This window comes from Salminus brasiliensis, chromosome 5, assembly GCF_030463535.1.
Source record: "Salminus brasiliensis chromosome 5, fSalBra1.hap2, whole genome shotgun sequence".
NCBI classification, from domain to species: Eukaryota; Metazoa; Chordata; class Actinopteri; order Characiformes; family Bryconidae; genus Salminus; species Salminus brasiliensis.
This window is the reverse complement of record NC_132882.1, coordinates 42,447,083-42,460,736: the sequence shown is the minus strand read 5'-3', so window position 1 is coordinate 42,460,736 and position 13,654 is coordinate 42,447,083. Positions and strand designations below refer to the sequence as shown.

General features: G+C 38.1%; 1 protein-coding gene across 1 annotated transcript; it reads right to left on the bottom strand.

Moving 5' to 3' along the window:
- Window positions 1-97: 97 nt before the first annotated feature.
- On the bottom strand, window positions 98-12,982 carry LOC140555734 (protein S100-A16). The gene is made up of 3 exons (XM_072679039.1): window positions 12,859-12,982; window positions 2,286-2,413; window positions 98-1,194 (listed from the first exon to the last, which is right to left on the bottom strand). The coding sequence occupies exons 2-3, from the start codon at window positions 2,403-2,405 to the stop codon at window positions 1,036-1,038; spliced, it is 279 nt and encodes a 92-aa protein (XP_072535140.1). The 5' UTR covers window positions 2,406-2,413; window positions 12,859-12,982; the 3' UTR covers window positions 98-1,035.
- Between the last annotated feature and the right edge of the window lie 672 nt (window positions 12,983-13,654).

The following is a 13,654-nucleotide window of genomic DNA, read 5'->3' as shown; positions in this document are numbered from 1 at the left end:
CATTACCTGTGCTGGTCAAGCTGGTCAAGCCCCTCAATTCTGCTTAACAGCTCATACTATGCATCTGTGGCAAGCGGAATGACTGAGCGCACCAACATGAGTCATTATAAATTTTATTGCCGTGTAAAATAAGGTACAAAAAGACACTTGGAGACAAAAGATTTAACATCAGAGCTGCAATTTATACAGGAGATGACTATTGTATGTCATATTGGCATGGGCTATACTCAAATTCGACTGGCAAAATTTGCTCTATAGCACATACACTGACATTTAATGACATTTAGTGTCCACAGCACATTGTGTTTTCATCTAGTTTAGCCAGTATTAGGGTTTCCCAATCCCGGCCCTGGAGGACTGGACATTTTAGTGCTTTCGGTGCTCCTAAAACATGACTGAGCCAGGCTCAAGCTACTGAAGAAGCTTCCAAGAAGACATTTGGGTGGAATGTAGTTGAGAAAACAATAAAATATGCAGTGAGGAGAAACTACAGGACCAGGGTTGGGTACCACTGGGCTAACACAGCTGTGTAAAGGATTTTGGCATAAGCACCATTTGTTCCAGGCAAATAGGAAGTTTGCATTAGGGGTGGGCGATATGGACAAATTGTAATATTGAGATACATATAGACATCATGATGCACTACAGGATGTTTGTTAAATTGGAACGATCAGCAGCGAGCCCAAAGCGCTAAAAGTCTAAATGAATAATGCTCATTTTTGGTTTTTAAAATACACAGAAAGCTTTCGGTAAGTAATAAATGAGATACTACGATAATGGCCAGTTGTGCAGTTATTGTCCAGTTTAAAAAAAATACTACTGACTACGAGCTTCCATTCAATATTAGCAACATTAGCATGTACGCTCCAACTACTCCTTGAAGATTGCAGATACCTGCGATATACTCAGATAAGCATGTTGCGATGTGAATTAGTGCAATAATGATAAGACAAATCACCCACCCCTAGTTTGCATTGCCAGTTTTCGTGGAATACTGGAGTACACAAGGGTTTAACTGGCTGAGTTTTGCGTGTCTCAGTTGGCCGCGCTGTTCTGGGTCCCGGTTTTCCTCTCGCTCCAGGCGTTCGCGACGTAACCCACCAGGTTCAAGTATTCTTGGAAGCTGACCTTCCCATCCTGATTGTCGTCCAGGCCATGCATCATGTTCTTCACTGCTGATGAGCTTTCTGTGTCCTACGATGATGAGATGAAGAGAAATGACCAGCCTTACTTTTACTCGTTTTTTGGTTAAGGTTTGTAAAACAATCAAGTAAATATATTTTGGTAACACATTCTGGTACAAATATTGCACGTTTTGTAGATTTCATGAAACATTTGCATATATTTACATATTTATATGTATATGCACATAGTTTGGATGTGAATAAATATACTGGTGCACATTATGTATATTTTACATATGTTGCAAATGTGAAGATATGTATATATACATATACATATTTTCACATTTTGTAAATATAAAATGTATATGTTTAAGTCACAATTTGTATGTATATTTAATTTGTTTCAAATGTGAATATATATGTATATATATTATAGTTATGTTTCAAAAGTCAAAAGTACTTTATATGTTCATATATATTTTGACATACATTTTGGTATGTGTATTTGTATGGTATGTGTTTTGAATGTGACAAAGTACATGTACATATATTCTGCTATACATTTTGGTATATCATTTTTTTTTTTATGTTTCAAAAGTGAAGAAGTATTGTATATGTTTATACTTATGTTGATAAGTACGAATGCTACAAATGTGAATAAATATATTAATAAATATTGGGAAATACATTTGATATATAGAATTCACGTTTTGTACATGTGCAGAAATATGTACATATGTTTTGATATACATTTTAGTGTGTATAATTCATGTTTCAAATGTGAAGAAATATGTATACACATATTCTGGTATACATATATCAGTTAAGTACTGTACATGTTCATATATATTGCGATATACATTTTAGTATACATATTTTACATGTGTTTATAAAGTGAAGAAATATATGTTTTTATAGTTTTGTATAGTTCAGTATTGCGCAAAAATAATATAGTACAGTGTGTTTGGTAGCATTGGTGTGGACCAGGCCTGGAGGAGTCTCAGCACTGCACGATTTAGGAGATTTTGATTAAACATATCATATAAATACTCAGCAAACTATTAAGGCGTTTATGAAATGAAGTTCTGTAAACCCTGAGCTTTCTACTGCAGTGCCTCTCCAAGGGCTGACTCTGACTCCTGTGGTGAGTGTCATCCTTACAGCCATGATGTTCCCCAGCTGACTCTGGACCAGTTTTTGGAAATTCTTAGCTCCAAGGTTCTCCTTCCCACGTGACGAGGTCACGAACTGCTCAATCACTGTCTTAATAGCCGACTCCATCTCTGGACCTACACAGAGAAAACAAGAGGGTTGAGGAGATGGATGTTGGAAGGAAAATTGGGGAAACGTTGTAGGTGTTGAAGATACCATATATACACCGTACCAAAACGACCTTGCGACTCATGTACTCTGCAACTCTGTTTGCGTAACACTTTCAGGATAATAATATATTATATATATTATTATATAATATAATACCATAATGTTAATGTAGATGCACTGTGATTGCTTTCATTTTTAATGCTTAGTCTGTGATGACTACACATTTGCTGTTAAATGGGATAAACCAACATGAAGACCAGAGAGTTGTCTATGGGAGGGGGGGGGGGAACTAGACAGTTTGACACTATAAAAAAAAGAAATACACCATTTAAAGAAAGTTTTATAACAAGAAATATAGAGATATATACAAATATCATACCACAAAGCAGGCAAGCCTAGCTTTGCCAGACAGTCATTGGCTGCTTAGACTCGTCAAAGTCACTTCAACAAAAATATCCGCTCTTTATTGTGAAAAAGGTTCTGTGGCATAAAAAAAACCTTGATTATGATTCCTGTAGCATTTCATGTGACCCTGCATGGTAAAGGCCTCAAGCCTTGCTCTCAGAGCCTTTAGGCTTCTGATTAACGCAGCAGTAGTGATGCTGGGCAAGGCTGCCAGTCGGTGTGCTAGCAATGCTAAAGCTGTGTTAGCTGTGAAGATCCTGCGGCACCGTTGCTGGGTCAGGTTGGCAGCTAATGCTACGGTAGCGATGTTGAGTCGACGTGCCATCGCTACGAACTTTGACACACAATAATGCCACAGTATGTCTTTGCACCACCTCCCTTTACACTAGTTTTTTAAGCAAGGAGACCCAATCTCAGCTGACGATCTCCTCTCAGCAGCACAGATACTTAGCCTAGTGGCTAAATGCAGTCCTCAGTCCATCAGAACCAGAAAATGTCTCATCTGAGCAAACAAAAGGTAGTCCATGTACATGTGCGTTTCAACAAGGTCCGTCAGTCAGTCGGTAGGTCAATCACTCAGCCAGTCAATCAGTAAGTGAAGGTTCGTCCTCTAGGCCGGCCTGCCTGGGGGTATGAATCTGAAGGCCAAAACAAGCTTTGTAAAGAAATACAGAGATGAGAAGATTAACCTCAACCACATGTTCCATTATGGAAAAGCCAAAGTGTGGAGAAAAGGATCTGCTCATGATCCAAAACATACAAGCTCGTCTGTCAAGCATGGTGGAGGTACTGTCATGGCTTAAGCTTGCATGGCTGCTTCAGGAATAGGCTCACTACTCTTTATTGATGATGTGACTCACAATAGTAAAAATAAAATGCATCCAATCAGGAACTTTAACAGTAATTTGTACTAATACTTTTGCTCACATACAAATTGAGTGTTCTCCAATCAAAGGTCCCTGAGAAAGCTTTACGCAAATTAAGCAAATCTGAGATGGTCGGTCAGATGCCTGTGATCTATGCAATGGAAAACCGAGGCTGGTGAAACAGGTCAGCAGAGGCCTGATGAGACCGAATAACAGTTCAGAACTGGGGCAGCCACAGGAAGGGTTAGACTCTGGAAAACGGGTGACCGGAAGAGCGCGGTGATGTTAGAATAGCTAAGAGGAATGAAGGAGGGCGGAGGGGAGAAACGCACAGAGCCGGAGAGTCTACGCTGAAAGACAATGGAACTTGTGATCTCTGACGGACACTCGATCCGTTCAGGCTACCAGCAGGCTGTGAGCTCACGTTACCTAAGGGATTGCCTGCTGCCTGTCTGTTGCTCTGTCCATCTTCCGACAACACACACACACACACAGGGTTGTTTTTACACATCAGGGCAAAAAGTATGTTCCTTATGTATTGTATACATGTAAGTACCTACATGGAATATACATGTACAACAGCCATTTTATTCCAGGCATTTCATCAAACAAAGTTGAGTTAGCTGAATTTGCAGACTATGAATGGCATAAAGTCCCAACAGCAATGTGAAAGGTTATTTCACTATAGTGATTTCTGAATGCTCTCAAAGTTCAGATATTAGTCCTGTGTTTACATTTCAATAATAACTTCTTTACATTATCATTATTATAATCAATTCTTTGCATTATGTGAGCAATTATTATAGTTGTCATTTCTGCAAATAAATAAATGCTCTAAATAGTCTTTTTGGGGGGGAAATTTCAGGGAAATGTTGTCCATGGTTTATGAAATACAACACAAACGTTAATTTCCCTTAAACACACTGCCTAGAAATAGTAAAACCTGAGAAACTGATCATGTAGGGTGGTCTTTTCATTTTTTCCCAGAGCTGTGTATATACACACAAACAATATTGCTCTGCATATGTATTGTATAAATGTGTACATACATAATGTATAAAAGTACATATACATATAAGGTAAAGGTAGTGTACACTGTACAGCGAAATGTGTCCTCCGCATTTAACCCATCTGTGGTAGTGAACACATACTCGCACACACACATGTGTTAGGTGCAGTGAGTACACACACACACCCAGAGCGGTAGGCAGCCAACTCCAATGCCCGGGGAGCAGAGAGGGTAAAGGGCCTTGCTCAAGGGCCCAACAGTGGCAGCTTGCCAAGCCCGGGAATCAAACCCACAACCCTGTTATCAATGGATCGACGCTCTAACCACTGAGCCACCACTGTCCCCATATTTATATATATACACATATACACACACACATACATAAATATACACATATACACACACACACATATACACACATTATATATATATATATATATATATATATATATATATATATATATGATGTGTTATTGAGTGTGTACACATATATATGTAGACACATACTGCCAAAAGGATAGCACTCTCTGGAGTAGATAACTAACATGATCCGATTGGCACTAATTGGCCTAATTCCTAATAATAGAGAGGATAAAAAGCCCCCCAGAATTGAGCTGTGGAGCAGTAGAAGAACTGTGTTCCCTGAAATGATGATAGTGCTCCATCCAGTACTTCTTTGTGATGAGTTGGGGATTATGAGGTGGGGTGGTGGTCATTTAACATTATGAGCTCAATAGCACACCTTGCTTGTCGCTGAATGCAATCAAATCTTCACAGCAGTGCTCCTCCAAAATCTAGCAGAAAGCCTTCTTCCCTGGACAGAGGCAGTTACTTCAACTAAAGCAGGGTCAGCTGTTTTTAATACCCTTGATTTCAGAAGAAGCACTGAATGAGCGGGGGTCACTTATTTTCTGAATGTAACATATAAAAAATAATAAACAAACACCAGCATCCGCGAAGAACTCTCAACTCACACCCATCCCCCTAATCAATACATTCCTACTGAAGCAGTGAGGGGTACTGAATTTCATATTCTTGTATAGCAGCCATCAAATATTTGAGACTACCAAATAATTCATGATCTAATTTGGATTTCCTCCCACTGACATTTAACTGGCTAATCCGTGGGGAGTGTGAGATTAGCAGACGGCATTACAGGACACACAGCACAACTGACTGGAATATGGTCAGAACAACACAGGCGTGCATAATGCATTGGGTTCAACTTTAGGATACAGTTCCTCAGCCCAGTAAAATAACACTCTAATAAGCATGGGTCCCTAAGTAAGCAAGCACCCCAAGTCAGCAGTGTTAAATATACTGAAAGAAGTATTACAAAAAAAAAAAAACATATAACATATATATATATATATATATATATATATATATATATATATATATATATATATATAAAATAAACAATGAAAAGACCACCTTACATTAGTTTTTCTCGTTTAACTATTTATAGGCAGTGTGTTTAAGGGAAATTAACATTTGCGTTGAATTTCATGAATCATGAACATTTCCCCTAAATTCCAAATAAGCATTGATGTGATGCCACAAAATATTTGGGAATGCAGCAAATATTCGGAAACCAAATTTATTCAAAATTAAAAAAACAAACTTTTCGACGTTTTCGATGACGTGATCAAATAGCAACCAGCATGGAGAGACACGATCTTTGTAAATGCAAACATGTCGGCTGTGTGTCAGAGAATATATGTGTAATAAATGTGTGTGTGTGGGGAGGGGGGGGGAGTGTTACATTTTTTATTGATTATGTTTAATAAATGATGTTTAAATGAGTTTAGTTATATTACCTTCATCTCACAGTATAGATCATGTGTGTGTATATATATATATATATATATACATACACACACACACACACACACACACACACACACATATATATTTAAAAACACACATATAGACACACATCTATACACATCATTAAAACAGGAACCCACCACACCCCCAGTGTCATTTCCTATGCATATGAACATGGCACGTGTGCAGCGAGGCCTGGCGGGATGGCACGCGAGTGTGACGCAGGTCGGGGAGTAATATTATCGGCAAACGTGTTTGAGGTAAATATCCCATCTGACAGACGTCACACTTGAATACACACACTGCGCAGTTAACATTAGCACACTACACCACTGGCTACGCACCTGCCAATTACGGCAGCACCCGTCTTTTAACCTAATTACAGAGAGAGAGAGAGAGAGAGAGAGAGAGAGAGGTAAAAAAAGAAACAGGAAAGCAATAAGAGAGACTGGACCGGTCTCATGCACTGATGACCAACCTAATCACCAACCCTGACAACACACTGGAACAGGACATAGAAAAGACTAGGTTCTAACGTGCAGCTGAGACGTCATATTTCTGCATATACACTTATATAAATATACAGGTCAGTTTTTATTTGGGAAATTTAGCCATGCTTTTACGGTCATTTTATTTCATGGTGCTCGGTGTCGGCCACAAATGAGATGCAGGTGATTAGTTACAATATAAAGGAAAGAGACGGAGGCAGACAATAATGGTGATTGATTATTGTCATTGGTGATTAGCAGCACAGTACTGGGGACTCAAACAAACCATCATGTAATGAGGCGCTCTGAAACCCAGCCTCCATCCGGAATCCTGATCCTCATCTCTTATTGGTGGCCAGTTCATACAGGTCTGCAAACAATTTGGCTGGAAGACGACGGAATGGCATATTTTTTTTTAAGCTGAAAAAGTCCTGACTTGCAAAGGAGTGAAGGGGGGGGGGGATTCTACAGATTTTCCAATACAATATTGAAATTGTGAGTATCAGCTAAATCAACTTTAAAGAGTATCGGCGGATACAAGTTTTTTGGAATCTTAAGTCTAGGCTCATACAGACATTACAATTTTAGAGTATCGGCCAAATCAGATATTGAAATCATACTGAATATCAGCAAATATTGATACTGAAGTACTGACACATACTGAAAGTGTAAATCTTGAGTATTGGCCAAACCGCCATTAAAATCTTGAGAATCGGCCAATACAGATATTGAAATCATATAGAATATTTATGAATATCAATAATAATAAAATCTTTGCATATTGGCCAAATCAGATATACATATACATATACATAAGTCATATAAAGCATCAGCCAATAACAAAATTTTAATATTTGAACATTGGCCCATATAGATACTAAAATCTTGACTCTTAGCCAAACAGACATTGAAATCATGAGCACTGGCTGATTTTAATCAGCCAACATTTTTAACAATATCTAGAGAATCAGCAGATATAGATCTTCAGTATTTGTCAATACTAACATTAAAATCTTGAATTTCAGCGGATACCAATATCCAAATCTCAAATATTGGCCCATACAAATATTGAAATTGTGACTACTGATTGATGCTACTATTGAAATATTTAAGTGTTGGCCAATACAGATTCCAATAAAATATTTCTTTTCTTTAAAAACTATTGAGCATTAAAAATGAGTTATTTTTAATGTGTTTCTACCTACTCCTCTGATATCCCGCCCAGCATTTTCTGCTGATCTCAACCGCATACCTTATCAATGTGTAATCACTAGTTTCTGGAAATAATTTACTAAGAATAACGGTGGTGATTCTTCTGATTATAAAACATATTCAATAAAGTATGTCATCTTAAAAAAATATTTCAGCCCAAAAAGGAGATTTTTTAACATTAAATTACAAAAAAACAACAAACAAACATAAATAAATAAATGTTTTATTCTCTTCAGTCGAGTACTTTGTAATCATTTGCATATTTAGTGTATTTTTAAAATAATAACCCAACTGAATCATTGTGAAATTGACCTGAAGTGAAGCCACAGACTTGCAGCTTTACCGACTAGACCCAAAACTCTGAATAATGTTTTGGATTGGGCAACGTAAGGTACGGGTGACGCTGACAGGGAAAAATCTCAAACATGTGATTGGTAATTTACCCCAGATGTATTCACAGGCCATCTAGTGGTCCACTCTATTTCCTCCATCTGACTGCATTCCATGTAGGGGCCCCGTCCTAACCTGCATTACAGTTACTTTCCTCTAGATGTCCCAACTTGCACCGAATGGGGCCTGTGTTTCCCCACCACACCCTCAGGAATTCCTCTTTAGCTCTGACTTTTGTGCAAGCCTGGACATTTGCTTGATTAAGACGCTTTCGGGTCAATAAATGAAATGAACTAAGCGATGGGTCAGTGGTCTGGCCTTAAAGACTGTAACAGTGGATGAACACCTGAATGACTGGCAGCTACTGAGGTCTTTTTATTGAGCGTCTGTCAGCATCCTATTTCCAGATTAGAGAAGGCTGCTTAAGTTACAACCCAAGCAACATAGGACTATTACTTTCTTACTGGTCACATATTACTTTTTAAACCCCTTACTGCGTTACATTTGACCTTGCTTTCCTTATTTAGTGGCTGACTGACAATGCCGTTATTGATATGGTGATTATTCACACATTACTTTTAGCTGCAATGCATTTCCTTTCACTCAAGTATTTTTAACAAACCTATCTTGGTCAAAGTAATTTGTCAAATTCGTTTTTTCAATTGTTCCATTGTGCACGAATAAAGGAGTGAATTGCGCAACATCTAAATGAGCACCACCGCTGAGGAGTTGGCAGTTCTACCTGTTCTCCCAGGTTATTCTCTCAGGGACTTAATAAAGCCCTGCAGGCCTTAACATGTGCTACAACAGTGTTAGTTTCTCTCAGGAAACTCTCAGTGGTACGCAGAATGGTTTCTGAGGGTGAGACAAAGTGACTCACGTATATATACATGGAAAAAAAATGTTTCCGAATTCTTCGGAAAGTTAAAGTCAACGTCAATTAAGGCCCATCCGAAGATTACATCTAGTGAAAAGGAACTGCTAAAAGACTAATGCAACTAATTCATTCTTGGTTTCAGATCATTTCAGGTTATGCTTTGGAATCAGATGACACCTTTATTGAAAATCTATACAGTAAACATTGTAAGTTGAGGTCACTTCAAAAAGAAGAAGAAAAGAGACAGATTACAAAATAAATTAATAAAAATGACGTAAAATGAAGTAAATTCACTAATCAATGTCAAGTTAAATCTGCAACAAGGATTTTAGGTAAACATTTCTAAGTGAAGTTGTATGTAAATTCTACAGTTACAATATTTTTAAATAGTGTTTGCAAAAAAATTGCTATTTAGTTGCTATTTAAACTAATTAAACTAAACTGACTAATGTATGTCATAACATACATTATTATCATTTATTACCACAGGGAACATGCTGGGTTTTCTCCCTTTTTACTAAATAAGGTAACTCTCCAACTGTACTTTTTTCATTCTGAAACTTCAATTCTTTACATTCTTGCATAAAACCAAGAAACAAATTACAACAGAAACAGAAAAAAAGAATTATAAGTGTAAATGTATTATTATAATTTTGAAACTTCAAAGAATCTTCTAAAATAAACTAGCTTAAAAACAATATTTATGGTTTTCTGTTGGTTATTTTAAATGTTTTGTTTCACAACTTTTGATATATTAGAAAATATTTTCTTTATTATTTAAGAATTAAAAGTTTACTTAAGTTAAAATATCAATGGTTACAGTTGCAGTGTTCGGCAGTAGCTTAATATAAACTATTCAGGTTATGAACAGAAGGTGACTAGCAGCGTTTAACGGTGTAGGAAAGAACTCTACTTTTTACTCTATAATTCACACCGACTTACTAATACTAATTATCATTATCATTATCATCACTATCATTATCAGGTATTTCATGCTGTTGTGTTGGCTCAGCTCCTGGACCACTGTGCTGTATCTCACATCTCTCGAGCATTTTACATAGAAAGAAACCTAAAGAGCAGTGTAACAAACTTCTACTATTATTTAATTGAAATAAGCTATATATATTTATTTTACTTGTAGACGGTTTAGGACACTCTTCTCAGCTCTGCGATCTTCCTTACTTGCTTCTCTCTAATCAGTTGGACTTGTCTTGGTTGCTTCACATGAAGGCCCCACTCCACAGCCCACACATGCATTCCTAACCCTTTGCGTGTGTCTCAGCTGTCATGGCTTCAACACACTTGCGCTACATCTCTCCGTTCCCCAGGCCTGGGCGGATCAAGCCTAAAACAGCGATCAGTCGATGCTCCTGTTACTCCTTGAGAATTGATGCTTTAATATGTGTTTTATATTTAATGTGTGAGGTTACTTTTACATAGGGTCACTATACTAACTATACTACATACTTAGTGAGCTTCTCAGTGATTTTACTGCAAAATGGACCTTCTAACTGGTTTAACACCATGCCACTGGTTTTACAGATACAGCGTACAACACCAGACACTCCTTCAGCTGACCTTCTGACCTCCAAAAAATTCACTGAAAGCTTCAAAACCATATTAAAGTGTTCTGGTAACATCAGTTAAATAAAAGTACAAAACAAATGTAGACATTTCTTAAGATGTACTGTGGTAAAAATACATTAACTTACCTCAACTATACCACAAAAAAAAAAACGCCCAAATTGCCATGACCACTCAAAAAATAACCCCGCCCAAATTTTTTCAAAATCTTTAAAAACTTGTATTTTATAAAAATGGCAACCAAAAAGAAAAACATCCTAACTTTCAAAGGAAGTCAATGGACAAATATTTGATAACAAGCAATTTTGGACCATTTCTATTGGTCCAATCATTGTGAATTTTGGATATAAGGAAGGTCTGCCAAATTTATAATCTGAAAAACAGCCAAAAAGCTTTTCAGTTTTTCTTAAGATGTACTGTGGTAAAAACACATTAACTTACCTCAACTATACCACAAAAAAAATAACCCCGCCCAATTTTTAAAAATCTTTAAAAAATTGTATTTCATAAAAATGGCAACTAAAAAGAAAAAACATCCTAACTTTCAAAGGATGTCAATGCACAAATATTTGATAACAAGTCATTTTGGACCATTTCTATTGGTCCATTCATCATAAATTTTGGACGTAAGCAAAAAACATCTGAAATCTGAAAAACGTCCAAAAAGTGAAAAAACGCAAAAACTGAGACACGAGATTTTAACGTAACAGCGATAAACTAAAGAGCCTTACTCAAATGTTTGACCACCCCACAGACTGTTGATTAAGCCAACAACTTAAGCCAAAGTAAGCGCAATTGCTACTTATTTTATGAACGTAGCACATTAAAAATAAAGTACACATAACATATTTACCATGCCCTTACTTCTACACGCCTGTATTGATCATTTTAATGTTAAAATAAGCAAAAAAGCTGCCATTATACTCCAGAGTGAGGAGAACTACAGAGGACATCTGTAGAAAATCAAAAACACATGTAGGCCTACTTTGAGAGGGAGTGCCAAAACTTTTGCTAATGCTTTCTTTAAGACGCCAAATCCATCAAATATAGATTTAAATATATATATATAATTTTTATTCTGGTTCAAATATTGATTATGAATGTAAATATGTGAAAAAATGTCACAGCATACCAGGGAACTAGCTAGAATCCTACTCGGCGTAGGGAACTACTTTTCCCTCCGCGCTTTGTCTCCATCCGCCCTTCCAACATGGAGCTAGGGAGATAGGCTTACTAAAGATAGCGGAATTTAGAGGAAATCAGTGGTATCTCCCCTGTTATCGACACAGCATGTCAGCAGGGGACCGTGAAGGGGACAGCAAAGCCCCCTGAGAAGCAGAAGAGCGAAAAATAAAGCCACTGAATTAGTAAACAGCTGGTTTCTGGTGTCGCCTTCAAGTGTGAGGGGGACGACGGCTTGGGTTAGGTTACTGGCATGGAGAAACATGATAAGCGAGGGCTAATAACATTACAGCCTCTCGTAAAGGGATTAAAAATTGACGAAGATGGGGTTGGAGGGTTAAAGGTTAAGTTAAAAACTCGTTTTTGCCATAAGGTGGCTTTTTAAAGTTGTGACGTTGGAATTTTCCGTTCCACCTTAAATGCTGCAGCAGTATCATTATGGCGCCTGCGGCGCCATAATGATACTGCTGCAGCATTTAAGGTGGAACGGAAAATTCCCAACACAACCTGGCAAACCTGCAAAATGACCAACCAGAGAAGCTAGAAAACAACTTAAATGGTCACTTACTGTCAAGTTTGTAAGAAAAGGACACTTCAGCCGATCTTCCCTGCTGCTTTCTGACTTTCTGCCCCTGCCTGCAAGTCTACACAACGCCCATCCACGTCTTCCCCAAACTTTTTCTATTAAATCACTGGGCGTGTGCAGGATGGTGAGCAGGGGTGGAGGAACAGAACAGGGCAAGTTCAGAGCAAAGGGTGGGCACACCAGCATCTGTGGACATGCTGTGTGGTGTCGGGTTGCATATGACTGATGAAAAAGTCAGAAGAAGTGACTTTTTAATGAGTGCACTCCTTGCTGCACTCTTTGGAGCTAAGCTGGAGGCCTAAATTCCAGGCCTGAGTCCTCTCTCCCCCCCTCTGCCTCTCTCTTGGTGTTTGTATGGGGCAAGTGGGAACACGTAGGCTGAGTGCAGGTAACACAAAAGGCCCTCATTCACAGCCGTGAAATCATCAGCTTGGAACCACACCTTGTGTTTTATCAAGCGGTTTCTCAATTGGGGAGCTTACGCCCAGAGCATGACACAGTCATTTTTTAGGAGGATCATGAGATACTTACGGTCATGTTTTGGCGAGGTTTTGTGCGATGTCCTCGAGGCTTGTACACAGCTTTTCTTCGGTCACGATGATATAAAGGCGCTAGGAAAACCCAACCCACCATGGTTGGGGTACCACAGCAACCACTTGGGATACCTGGGGTATCATAACACCTGTAATGTAAAAAACATAGAGACCTAAAACTAAAGCACCCATCTGGCAACCACAGACACCATACCAGCCATTTATCAACACCAAAGCAACCACCT

Bases quoted from the DNA above. Each gene is read 5' to 3' on its own strand.
- LOC140555734 (XM_072679039.1), bottom strand. From the start codon at position 2,405: ATGGAGTCGGCTATTAAGACAGTGATTGAGCAGTTCGTGACCTCGTCA. The intron at 1,195-2,285 runs GTAAGGATGACA...TCATCATCGTAG, and splicing joins AGCTGGGGAACATCATGGCT to GACACAGAAAGCTCATCAGC.